This window comes from Dendropsophus ebraccatus, chromosome 14 (assembly GCF_027789765.1).
Source record: "Dendropsophus ebraccatus isolate aDenEbr1 chromosome 14, aDenEbr1.pat, whole genome shotgun sequence".
Lineage (NCBI taxonomy): Eukaryota > Metazoa > Chordata > Amphibia > Anura > Hylidae > Dendropsophus > Dendropsophus ebraccatus.
The window spans coordinates 78,609,186-78,622,749 of record NC_091467.1 but is presented as its reverse complement, the minus strand read 5'-3'; the positions used below and the strand labels follow the sequence as shown (position 1 = coordinate 78,622,749).

Sequence of the window (13,564 nt, the reverse complement as noted above, 5' to 3'; positions counted from 1 at the left end):
TACTATATACAGGTAATATACACTATATACAGGTTATACACACTATATACAGGTAATATACACTACATACAGGTAATACACACTACATACAGGTAATACTATATACAGGTAATACTATATACAGGTAATATACACTATATACAGGTAATATACACTATATACAGGTAATATACACTATATACAGGTTATACACACTATATACAGGTAATATACACTATATACAGGTTATACACAGGGGGTTTATGTGTAATGACTGGAGTCGTGGATCCGCTGTACAGCTGCTAGTAATGGCACAGGGGGCGGAGTCTAAGGGGCTGCCGGTCTTCACCAGTGCTGACCATCAGATGGGATGGCGGCAGGCGCCCCCCAGGTTGCTGCCTCTGGCTAGGTGGCGGGCGAGGTAGAGATATGTAGGCAGGAACACAGCAGGAGTCACGGCAGGAACCACGAACAGCAGAGACGGTGCAGGAACCATGGGAGAGCTGGGAGCACAGACTATGGAAGCATGCAGAGGCCCAGGGGTCAGGGAGGTGGCCGCATTTAGAGGGGAAGGTCGGGTGCACTTAAAGCGAGTGTACCGTTAGAATCAATGAAGCCGCATCATAAAGGGGCGGGGACTCCTCCCACTGGGGGCCGGCTGGCCCTCCTCCAGTGCTTCACCTCTGGCCGGTGCCTGGGAATAGACCGACGCTGTATGCAGGAGAACTGGGCCACAGGTCAAAAAAGGACCACCGCATCGGCATCCCCACACCAGTGCCGAATTACTGCTGATAGGGAGGACTGCTGATAGGGAGGACTGCTGATAGGGAGGACTGCTGATAGGGAGGCTGGAGACTGTTATGACAGGGAGGCTGGCGGCATAAACTGTCATTATGACAGGGGGGCTGGCGGCATAGAGTGTCAATATGACAGGGGGGCTGGCGGCATAGAGTGTCATTATGACAGGGGGCTGGCGGCATAAACTGTCATTATGACAGGGGGGCTGGCGGCATAGAGTGTCGTTATGACAGGGGGGCTGGCGGCATAGAGTGTCGTTATGACAGGGGGGCTGGCGGCATAGAGTGTCATTATGACAGGGGGGCTGGCGGCATAGAGTGTCGTTATGACAGGGGGGCTGGCGGCATAGAGTGTCATTATGACAGGGGGGCTGGCGGCATAGAGTGTCATTATGACAGGGGGGCTGGCGGCATAAACTGTCATTATGACAGGGGGGCTGGCGGCATAGAGTGTCATTATGACAGGGGGGCCGGCGGCATAGAGTGTCATTATGACAGGGGGGCCGGCGGCATAGAGTGTCATTATGACAGGGAGGCTGGCGGCATAGAGTGTCATTATGACAGGGGGGCTGGCGGCATAGAGTGTCATTATGACAGGGGGGCTGGCGGCATAGAGTGTCATTATGACAGGGGGGCTGGCGGCATAAACTGTCATTATGACAGGGGGGGCTGGCGGCATAGAGTGTCATTATGACAGGGGGGCTGGCGGCATAGAGTGTCATTATGACAGGGGGGCTGGCGGCATAGAGTGTCATTATGACAGGGGGGCTGGCGGCATAGAGTGTCATTATGACAGGGGGGCTGGCGGCATAGAGTGTCATTATGACAGGGGGGCTGGCGGCATAGAGTGTCATTATGACAGGGGGGCTGGCGCATAAGAGTGTCATTATGACAGGGGGGCTGGCGGCATAGAGTGTCATTATGACAGGGGGGCTGGCGGCATAAACTGTCATTATGACAGGGGGGCTGGCGGCATAGAGTGTCATTATGACAGGGGGGCTGGCGGCATAGAGTGTCATTATGACAGGGGGGCTGGTGGCATAAACTGTCATTATGACAGGGGGGCTGGCGGCATAGAGTGTCATTATGACAGGGGGGCTGGCGGCATTCCACTGCAGAATTCCGCTGCTCTTTCTCTGTGTGCACGGAACCTAAGGGGTTAATCCTAGAATGATAAACAAGGGGCATAGATATTTCTATAGAGTGAGGAATCCTGATACAATGTATAGTGGATGGAATAGTCACCGACTTTCTGTGTCCTCCGGTACAGGCTCCCCCAAGGAAAGAGAAATATTCCAGAAAGCCAAGGACAAGCTGAGGCCTCGCATGGCGACCCGCTTTGCAGCAATGTCCGTCCGCGATGAAAAGCCAGAGGAGGAGGCCGTCAAGCCGGAATTTTCTGGCACCTTTAAGAACAATGAAACCCAGGTTGGTGAGGACCTGACCATGGAACTTACCCTCAAAAGCACATCGGCCAACACCCGGACCGTGCAGGTGAAGATGACGGCTACCGCCATAGTATATAACAGTACCCCAGTCATGGAGATCCTCACCCAATCACAGGCCGTCACACTGGGAGCCAAAGAAGGTGTGTATAACCCTGTATATATCCATCCTCCCTCCCCCTCATCCTCCCATCCCCCCTCATCCTCCCTCTGTCTCTCATCCTCCCTCCCCTCTCATCCTCCCTCCCTCCCATCCTCCCTCTGTCTCTCATCCTCCCTTCCTCCCTCCCCTCTCATCCTCCCTCCCTCCCATCCTCCCTCTGTCTCTCATCCTCCCTTCCTCCCTCCCCTCTCATCCTCCCTCCCTCCCATCCTCCCTCTGTCTCTCATCCTCCCTTCCTCCCTCCCCTCTCATCCTCCCTCCCTCCCATCCTCCCTCTGTCTCTCATCCTCCCTCCCCCCTCATCCTCCCATCCCCCCTCATCCTCCCTCCCTCCCATCCTCCCTCTGTCTCTCATCCTCCCTCCCTCTGTCTCTCATCCTCCCTCCCTCTGTCTCTCATCCTCCCTCCCTCTGTCTCTCATCCTATTGTGGGGGGGGGATGTGTTACCGCTCTAAGGCCCCATTCACATGTCTGTTATTGTGGACGCACTTAGACCCCATTGCTTTCTTTGTGCCTCTTCACACAGCAGCAAAAATAAAAGGAGATATTCTAGTGCAGCACAGAACATTCTATGGGCGCGGGCCTCGGCCCCGTGTCTGCCCTCTGGGGGCCGGCTTTGGTCCCGTGTCCGCCCTCTGGGGGCCGGCTTTGGTCCCGTGTCCGCCCTCTGGGGGCCGGCTTTGGTCCCGTGTCTGCCCTCTGGCGGCCGGCTTTGGCCCAGTGTCCGCCCACCTACAGCTCCATCTAATGCCCCCTCCATGTTTCTTCCTTTTCAGAGAAAAGTATTTCATGGAAGATAACGTACCCCAAGTATAAGAACGCGATAACCCCGGACAACATGATCGAGGTGGTGGCCGTGTGTGAGGATGAGATGGGAGGAAGCCTGCTGGTGGACAAAGTGGTGACGCTGAAGAACCCGCCACTCCTGCTGAGGGTATGCGGACCGCCATGTATCACAGGATCGGGGCCGCCATGTATTATAGGACCAGGACTGCACATATTATAGGACCGGGGCCACCGTGTATTATAGGACCGGGGCTGCACTGTATTATAGGATCGGGGCTGCACTGTATTATAGGATCGGGGCCGCCGTGTATTATAGGACCGGGACCACCGTGTATTATAGGACTGGGACCACCGTGTATTATAGGACCGGGGCTGCACTGTATTATAGGATCGGGGCCGCCGTGCATTATAGGACCGGGACCACCATGTATTATAAGACCGGGGCCGCACTGTATTATAGGACCAGGACTGCACATATTATAGGACCGGGGCCACCGTGTATTATAGGACCGGGGCTGCACTGTATTATAGGATCGGGGCCGCCGTGTATTATAGGACCGGGACCACCATGTATTATAAGACCGGGGCCGCACTGTATTATAGGACCAGGGCTGCACGTATTATAGGACCGGGACCACCGTGTATTATAAGACCGGGGCCGCACTGTATTATAGGACCGGGACCACCGTGTATTATAAGACCGGGGCCGCACTGTATTATAGGACCGGGACCACCGTGTATTATAGGACTGGGACCACCGTGTACTATAGGAACAGGGCCGCCGTGTATTATAGGACTGAGACCGCCGTGTATTATAGGACTGAGACCGCCGTGTATTATAGGACAGGGACTGCCGTGTATTATAGGACAGGGACCGTCGTGTATTATAGGACCGGGGGCTGTCGTGTATTATAGGACCGGGGGCTGTCGTGTATTTGAGGTGGTGACAGTGTGCTGTAGCTGTACCTGAGGTGGTGGCAGTGTGCTGTAGCTGTAGCTGAGGTGGTGTGCTGTAGCTGTAGCTGAGGTGGTGACAGTGTGCTGTAGCTGTACTTGAGGTGGTGACAATGTGCTGTAGCTGTACCTGAGGTGGTGACGGTGTGCTGTAGCTGTACCTGAGGTGGTGACAATGTGCTGTAGCTGAGGTGGTGACAATGTGCTGTAGCTGTACTTGAGGTGGTGACAATGTGCTGTAGCTGTAGCTGGCAGTCCCCTTGTGAGTTTGGTACCTTTTGGTAATGTATCAGAGTGGATTATGCCCAATCTCAGTTCTCCTACTGTAATGAAGAGTCAGTGAGGAGTTGTGGCTCGGTGTTTGTGCCGCACTCTGGCCGCCTCACCACTGCTTCCTCCTCCCTATTCCTCATGAATAATCTCAGCTGAGCAAGGAGGAGGCCGGGCAGCAGTCAGCCAGTATCTGCCAACAGAGGACTGATCTGCAATCAGCTATAGTTGAATCTCCCAGCCTGTGTTGGAGCTGTGGTCTAGGGGTAAACCTCCTGTCTAGAGGCCAGCACCAGTTTGTTTTTCTTAGGCCTATTCCCCTGATGGAAAAGAAGTTGTCAGTAACTTACCTGTGCTTGCTCTTCAGCACGGAGACCCGACGGTATCCCTGGCAACCAGGAACGACGCGGTCTCACATCACTCGGAGCCAGCCGCCCCGTCCAGCTGAGCGGTATTGCACTCAGGCTGAGTGACAGATCGCTCCTCCACTCAGCCTGTAGTGCCCTAGCTGCAGTGTGGCTGGACTCAGGAGGCCGGACCTAGTTAGGTAAAACTAGTCCCAGCTCCCCTTGTCTCCTATTCCTGTGTTCCCTGTCCTAACCTCCCTCGCTTTTGCTATTGTTCCGCCCATTACCCGACCTTCTGTCTGACCACCGACTATTCGCTATCTTACCGATTTTGTACTTCGCTGCCCGTTGTTGGTGACTTGGCTTGTTCACTCTGCTTTATTGTGTTTGAATGTGTGTAAAACAAAACGCAGACAGATGAACAGAGTAGAAGCCGCCTCCGTGGTTGTCCGCGGCTGCTTAGGGCCGTCCGTGGCAAGTAGGCAGGGACAGGGGGGTGGGTCTAGCTTCAGGGCCCACTGTCTCGTACTGTCTCTGTCTTTGCTTTCCTGACAATATTTATTTATCTCATTTTCAAAAGGTGCAAAGAATTTCCTATCAGGGCCAAATGAATTTAGTTTAACACAATGATGAAGAAAATAAATAAATAACTATATTTCATTTCATCAGGGGACTCGAACCAAAGAGAACAAACTGGTGCTGGTCTCTAGCCAGGAGATTTACCCCTAGACCACAGCTCCAACACAGGCTGGGAGATTCAACTATAGCTGATTGCAGATCAGTCCTCTGTTGGCAGATACTGGCTGACTGCTGAGCGAGAAGGAGGCCGGGCAGCAGAGATTATTCATGAAGAATAGGGAGGAGGAAGCAGTGGTGAGGAGGCCGGAGTGTGGCACAAACACTGAGCCACAACTCCTCATTGACTCTTCATTACAGTAGGAGACGCAAGATAATCCACTGCAACTACACATTACCAAGGTACCATGCTCACTAGGGGACTGGCAGCACCTCGGGTACAGCTGCAGCGCACTGTCACCCCCTCCCCGGGTACAGCTGCAGCGCACTGTCACCCCCTCCCCGGGTACAGCTGCAGCGCACTGTCACCCCCTCGGGTACAGCCCTCAGGTACGGCTCCTGACATGCTGCATTGTAAAGGACAAGTCATTAACACTTTGCTCACCTCTCCCTGTGCTGTGCTGCCTCCTTCATGAACCGTCCACATTGCGATAGTTATTGGTTACATTGTTTCCCAAGGAGAAAAACTAATTTATCATTGGTTGGAGTCAGCAAAGCTCCATATACAACAGCCGATCCTGTTAGTTGTGAATATGGTGGATATGTACCTAATACCAGAAAATGTACCAGACGCTGCCCGTGTAGAAAGTGTCAATGTGTGTTTTTTTGTTTAAGGGAAATCGTCAGGAGCCCTATATACACTATATACCCCAACATTTCTGCACTGTTTGTGTAAATTGTAGCTTATGCACATTAGAAATAAACCAAACTGAGAGGTCTTGAGATAAGACTTTATACAGAGCCTGGTTATATACAACATTGGCAGTGTTATATACAGCCTGGTTCGAGGGGTCCTGTATACCTGTAGTATATAGTTGGTGGAGATCCTGTATACCTGTAGTATATAGTTTTGGGGTCCTGTATACATGTACTGTATAGTTGGAGTAGGGGGTCTACCAGTTATTTCTGTGGATCTGTTGTGAAGCAGCTGCCCGAGCAACCAATCAGATTCCAGCTCCCTGTGAAAATAAAAGTAGTAATCATATTGGTTGTTAAGGCTTCCAACTGCCATTACTGCTGGGGAGCTGCAGCGCTAATGATATCACCTGTGTGTGCAGTGTGGAGATTCTCTCAGTCATCTCTATGGGGCGCTCTTCCCCCTCCCCTCCTGTACATCTGGCAAGGACGGGACGGACGGACAGACTTTCATTTTTAGGGTAAACACACGCAGCAGATACGCAGCAGATTTGATACAGTGTTCAGTTATTTAGATCTAATCTGCTGCGTATCTGCTGCGTATCGCTGATATAGATATGATATAGATGAATAAATGGCTTTATAGTGTCCTATATCTGCTGTCCGATATATACTATACCTGATGTCCAATATATACTATACCCGCTGCCCGATATATACCATACCTGCACCCTGATATATATACACTATACCTACTTAGCTGATTATATATATGCGATATACCTGCCCCCTGATATATATATATATATATATATATACACACACACACACACACTATACCTCCTGCCTGATTATATATATATATACATACATATACACTATACCTGCCCCCTGATACTGTGTATATACACTATACCTGCCCCCTGATAGATATACTGTATATATATATATATATATATATATATATATATATATATATATACAACGAATAGTCCGCAGCACTCCAAAATTGTGAAACAAACGTGGTATTTATTCCAAATCTATCATAACATCAAAGTAGTGACATGCAGCAAATAGACGCGACGTTTCGGCAGCCTCTGCGCTTGAGAATGGCAGCGCAGAGGCTGCCGAAACGTTGCGTCTATTTGCTGCATGTCACTACTTTGATGTTATGATAGATTTGGAATAAATACCACGTTTGACAATTTTGGAGTGCTGCCGACTATTCGTTGTATATGGACATTCATACCCCTGGTTGGGGAATCTGCTGGCACCAAACCACGTCTTACAAGGTAGTGCTGCTCCTATATCCTTTTCTTTATACTGTATATATATATTATATATATATATATACACACACACACACACACACACACACACATACACACTATACCTCCTGCCTGATATATATATACCTACTTAGCTGACTAATATATATTTATTTCTAGATCAACCAGCAAACTAAACTGAAACAAGTGACAACTGTGGACGTGATCTTCACCAACCCTATAAAGGAGAGCGTGGACGACAGCGTTCTGATTGTGGAGGGCAGCGGTCTGATGAGGAAGCCCCTGGTGGTCCGGTAAGTCTCCCATCACGTACAGCGTGCGCAGCAATAAGAAGAGACATTCTCCTATAATATATAGGAAGGGGTTACATGGCTGTAGGGGTCATGCCTCCGGCTGTATACCGTGTACAGGAGGGGGGTCCTAGTCATCCGGGGAGAAACCCCCCCTCCCCCACATGCCGGGTCCTGCAGCCGCACAATATCCGTATCACATAAATACTGGGGTTTATATCCAGGCCCTATCACCTCACAGGGTATATACTGACCGGGGTATACTCACTCTCTGATGTCATATACAGGGACACTGATATATACTGGACTCTCTATACTGTATATACCTGGACACTCTATGACAGGAGTACTGAACAACTCTTAGTGAGGGGCCACTTACCGGGGTCTATAGTCAGGTGACGGCCAGAGCTGTACATCAGTAGGAAACAGGTTTTGTTACTTTTCACAAATGTTCAACTATTTACATACAGAATAGCGGCTTATTAGCGGGAAAACTGGCATGTTCTCTCTCACCAGGCCTTATATACCCCCCTGTGCGCCCTCCCCAGGAGTATATAGCCCCCCTGTGCGCCCTCCCCCTGTAGTATATAGCCCCCTGTGCGCTCTCCCCCTGTAGTTTATAGCCCATCTGTGCGCTCTCCCCCTGTAGTATATAGCCCACCTGTGCGCTCTCCCCCTGTAGTATATAGCCCACCTGTACACTCTCCCCCTGTAGTATATAGCCCCCTGTGCGCTCTCCCCCTGTAGTTTATAGCCCATCTGTGCGCTCTCCCCCTGTAGTATATAGCCCCCCTGTGTGCTCTCCCCCTGTAGTATATAGCCCACCTGTACACTCTCCCCCTGTAGTATATAGCCCCCTGTGCGCTCTCCCCCTGTAGTATATAGCCCCCTGTGTGCTCTCCCCCTGTAGTTATAGCCCACCTGTGTGCTCTCCCCCTGTAGTATATAGCCCCCCTGTGCGCCCTCCCCCTGTAGTATATAGCCCTCCTGTGCGCCCTCCCCCTGTAGTATATAGCCCCCCTGTGCGCCCTCCCCCAGTAGTATATAGCCCCCCTGTGCACTCTCCCCCAGTAGTATATAGCCCCCCTGTGCGCCCTCCCCCAGTAATATATAGCCCCCCTGTGCGCTCTCACCCTGTAGTTTATAGCCCACCTGTGCGCCCTCCCCCTGTAGTATATAGCCCCCCTGTGCGCCCTCCCCCTGTGGTATATATCCCCCTGTGCGCCCTCCCCCTGTGGTATATATCCCCCTGTGCGCCCTCCCCCTGTAGTATATAGCCCCCTGTGCGCCCTCCCCCTGTAGTATATAGCCCCCTGTGCGCCCTCCCCCTGTAATATATAGCCCCCCTGTGCGCTCTCCCCCTGTAGTTTATAGCCCCCCTGTGCGCTGTCCCCCAATAGTATATAGCCCCCTCATTACGAGCGCTCATAGTTACTGTGCAGGGAGCGGCGCAGCTCAGTATACAGGTACACTAAGCCGCAGCCGGGGTCCGGACAGCTGAGGACCCCTGTTGTCCATGTAGATAACACCATAAAGTGTCCATGTATATAACATCATAGAGTGTACAGAATATTTCATAGTGTCTGTGTATATGACATCACAGAGTGTCCGTGTATATGACATCATAGAGTGTCCTTGTATATGACATCATAGAGTATCCGTGTATATGACTGTGGTGTCCCACTTTTAGTGTCTTGTGCACCTCTCACAAAGTTCTCATTTCAGGTTAAGTGGTGATGAGGTATTCTAAAGTTTCACCACTAGGTGTCAGTGTTTCTTATATTAGTATGTTCTTATATGCACAGCTGCAGGAAATTATGGGTTAAGGTTTGTTGTACCATGTGTTTGTTGCTGACCAATAGGAGGTGCTCTCTTTTTCTACCTATCCTAACTCTCACACACTCACCCCCCTGTAGGAGGAGTTAGTTAGCTCTGTGTGGGAGGAAGTTCAGTTGAGTCTGGTCACGAAAGTGTACAGATGCAGTTAGAGACCAACAGTTCTATTGCTACTACCACTACGTTCAGTATGCAATGCTAAGCACCTTAATGGGAGAGGTCACTAAGGAACACCTTGACCCACGCCAGGAACATGTAAGAACAGCGTAGGGCAGTATCCTGACAAAAGAGGAACTAGCCTGGATAGGACAAAGTTACTGTAAAGAAGGTCTACGTATCCTATCGCACAGTGCAGTCAACTGGGATACCCCCGGAAACCCAGATAACCACGGCTGGGGCTTGTACTACCCTACTGGGACAGGTTCGACAATAACAGGGGGCAGAAGGTGGTCAGACCAAAGTCTAATACACGAGTACAAGTAACTATTGACTACAAAGATATCTTCCGGTTCCGGCAGAATACATTGCTACACTGGGTTGGAACTCTTCTGGTCAACTCCTCTACTCTACAAACACCGCTACAACTACTTCTCTTACTTCTTCTTAAAGTGACAGTACCACCAGGCCCAGGCAGAAGCACTGGACGCGGGCAGACCCACCCTCAGTGGGATGAAACCCCAGCCCCTCCATGACGTGACTCCATTAGAATCAATAGAACCCTATCATAGAGGGGCGGGGGTTTCCTCCCACTAAGGGTGGGTCGGCCGCCTCCAGTGCCTCAGCCTGGGCCTGGTGCTACAGTCACTTTAAAGAGAACCAATCACGGAAGATTTTTTTTTTTTTTTTTATTCCTTAATTTTATTTAAATTACTTTTTTATTAATATTTGTAAATAGAATTAATGAAATTTCTGTCCGCGTTTTTAATTTATTCACGTCTCTCTTCACTGTCACGCGCCTGCTCTTTTCAAAAGAGCCGGCGCGTGACAGGAAGCTCCCGGCATGCAGAGCGGCAGGAAGAGCTCCCATGAGCCCTTGCCCGCCGCTCTGTAAATACACAGCGATCTCGCGCTATACAGCGCGAGATCGCTGTGTATATCTGTCCTAATTAAACCTATTAGTTTTCTCATGAAGATACAGACTGCATTTGCAGTCTGTATCTTATACTTTACCTAATCCTATGTAGCAGTGTAGTAAGCCGGGCGCCATCTTGATGACTGGAACGCACCGCTGGAACGCAAATGACGTCATCAAGATGGCGGCGCCCGGGAATACTTACACTACTATACAGGATTGGGTACAGTATAAGATACAGACTGTAAATGCAGTCTGTATCTTCAGGAATAGACTTAGGGAGAGAGAAACTTTTATTATAGGGACAGTTAATTTTAGGTGATTGGTTCTCTTTAAGCATCTGCTCCAGCACAGAAAGGTCAAGTACTAAAGTCTGTGTAACCATTTCTCTCTTCTGTGACACATGTCCTGTTATACTGAGAAGCTGCACAGAAAAGCTGTTACATGTTTATACTACCGGGACTCTCATCTCTTCCTCCGCACCAGCACCTATACACACACACACACACCACCTGTACACACACACACACACCACCTATACACACACACACACACCACCTATACACACACACACACCAACTATACACACACACACACACCACCTGTACACACACACACACAGCACCTATACACACACACACACACCACCTATACACACACACACACCAACTATACACACACACACACACACACCACCTATACACACACACACACACCACCTATACACACACACACACACACACACCACCTATACACACACACACACACACCAACTATACACACACACACCACCTATACACACACACACACACACCACCTGTACACACACACACACACACACCACCTATACACACACACACACACACACCAACTATACACACACACACCACCTATACACACACACACACACCACCTGTACACACACACACACACACACCACCTATACACACACACACACACACCAACTATACACACACACACACACCACCTGTACACACACACACACCACCTATACACACACACACACAGCACCTATACACACACACACACACACACCACCTGTACACACACACACACCACCTATACACACACACACACAGCACCTATACACACACACACACACACCACCTGTACACACACACACACACACCACCTATACACACACACACACACCACCTATACACACACACAGCACCTATACACACACACCACCTATACACACACACACACACCACCTGTACACACACACACACACCACCTGTACACACACACACACACACACCACCTATACACACACACACACCACCTATACACACACACACACACACCACCTGTACACACACACACACACCACCTATACACACACACACACACCAACTATACACACACACACCACCTATACACACACACACACACCACCTGTACACACACACACACACACACCACCTATACACACACACACACCAACTATACACACACACACCACCTGTACACACACACACACACACCAACTATACACACACACACCACCTGTACACACACACACACACACACACACACACACACCACCTGTACACACACACACACACACACCACCTATACACACACACACACAGCACCTATACACACACACACACACACACCACCTGTACACACACACACACCACCTATACACACACACACAGCACCTATACACACACACACACACCACCTGTACACACACACACACACCACCTATACACACACACACACCACCTATACACACACACAGCACCTATACACACACACCACCTATACACACACACACCACCTGTACACACACACACACACACCACCTGTACACACACACACACACACACACACACACACACACACACCAACTATACACACACACACCACCTGTACACACACACACACACCACCTGTACACACACACACACACACACACACACCACCTATACACACACACACACACACACACCAACTATACACACACACACCACCTATACACACACACACACCACCTGTACACACACACACACACACCACCTATACACACACACACACACACACACACACCAACTATACACACACACACCACCTGTACACACACACACACACACCAACTATACACACACACACCACCTGTACACACACACACACACACACACACACCACCTGTACACACACACACACCACCTATACACACACACACACACAGCACCTATACACACACACACACACACACACACACCACCTGTACACACACACACACCACCTATACACACACACACACAGCACCTATACACACACACACACACCACCTATACACACACACCACCTATACACACACACACACACCACCTGTACACACACACACACACCACCTGTACACACACACACACCACCTATACACACACACACCACCTGTACACACACACACCACCTGTACACACACACACACACCACCTATACACACACACACCACCTATACACACACACACACACCACCTATACACACACACACACCACCTATACACACACACACACCACCTGTACACACACACACACACACAGCACCTGTACACACACACACACACACAGCACCTGTACACACACACACACACACACCACCTGTACACACACACCACCTGTACACACACACACACCACCTGTACACACACACACCACCTGTACACACACACCACCTATACACACACACACCACCTGTACACACACACACACACAGCACCTGTACACACACACACACAGCACCTGTACACACACACACACACACCACCTATACACACACACACACACACCACCTGTACACACACACACACACACACCACCTATACACACACACACACACACACACACACACACACCACCTATACACACACAC

The 13,564-nt window shown here is 50.2% G+C and overlaps 1 protein-coding gene across 1 annotated transcript in view; it reads left to right on the top strand.

Moving 5' to 3' along the window:
• The window catches only part of LOC138771704 (protein-glutamine gamma-glutamyltransferase E-like), a 157,938-nt gene that overhangs the window by 127,215 nt on the left and 17,159 nt on the right, over positions 1-13,564 (top strand). The window contains exons 10-12 of the mRNA XM_069951613.1: positions 2,047-2,364; positions 3,161-3,318; positions 7,621-7,754. Coding sequence (XP_069807714.1) covers positions 2,047-2,364; positions 3,161-3,318; positions 7,621-7,754 — 610 coding nt within the window. The remainder of the gene's footprint in view (positions 1-2,046; positions 2,365-3,160; positions 3,319-7,620; positions 7,755-13,564) is intronic.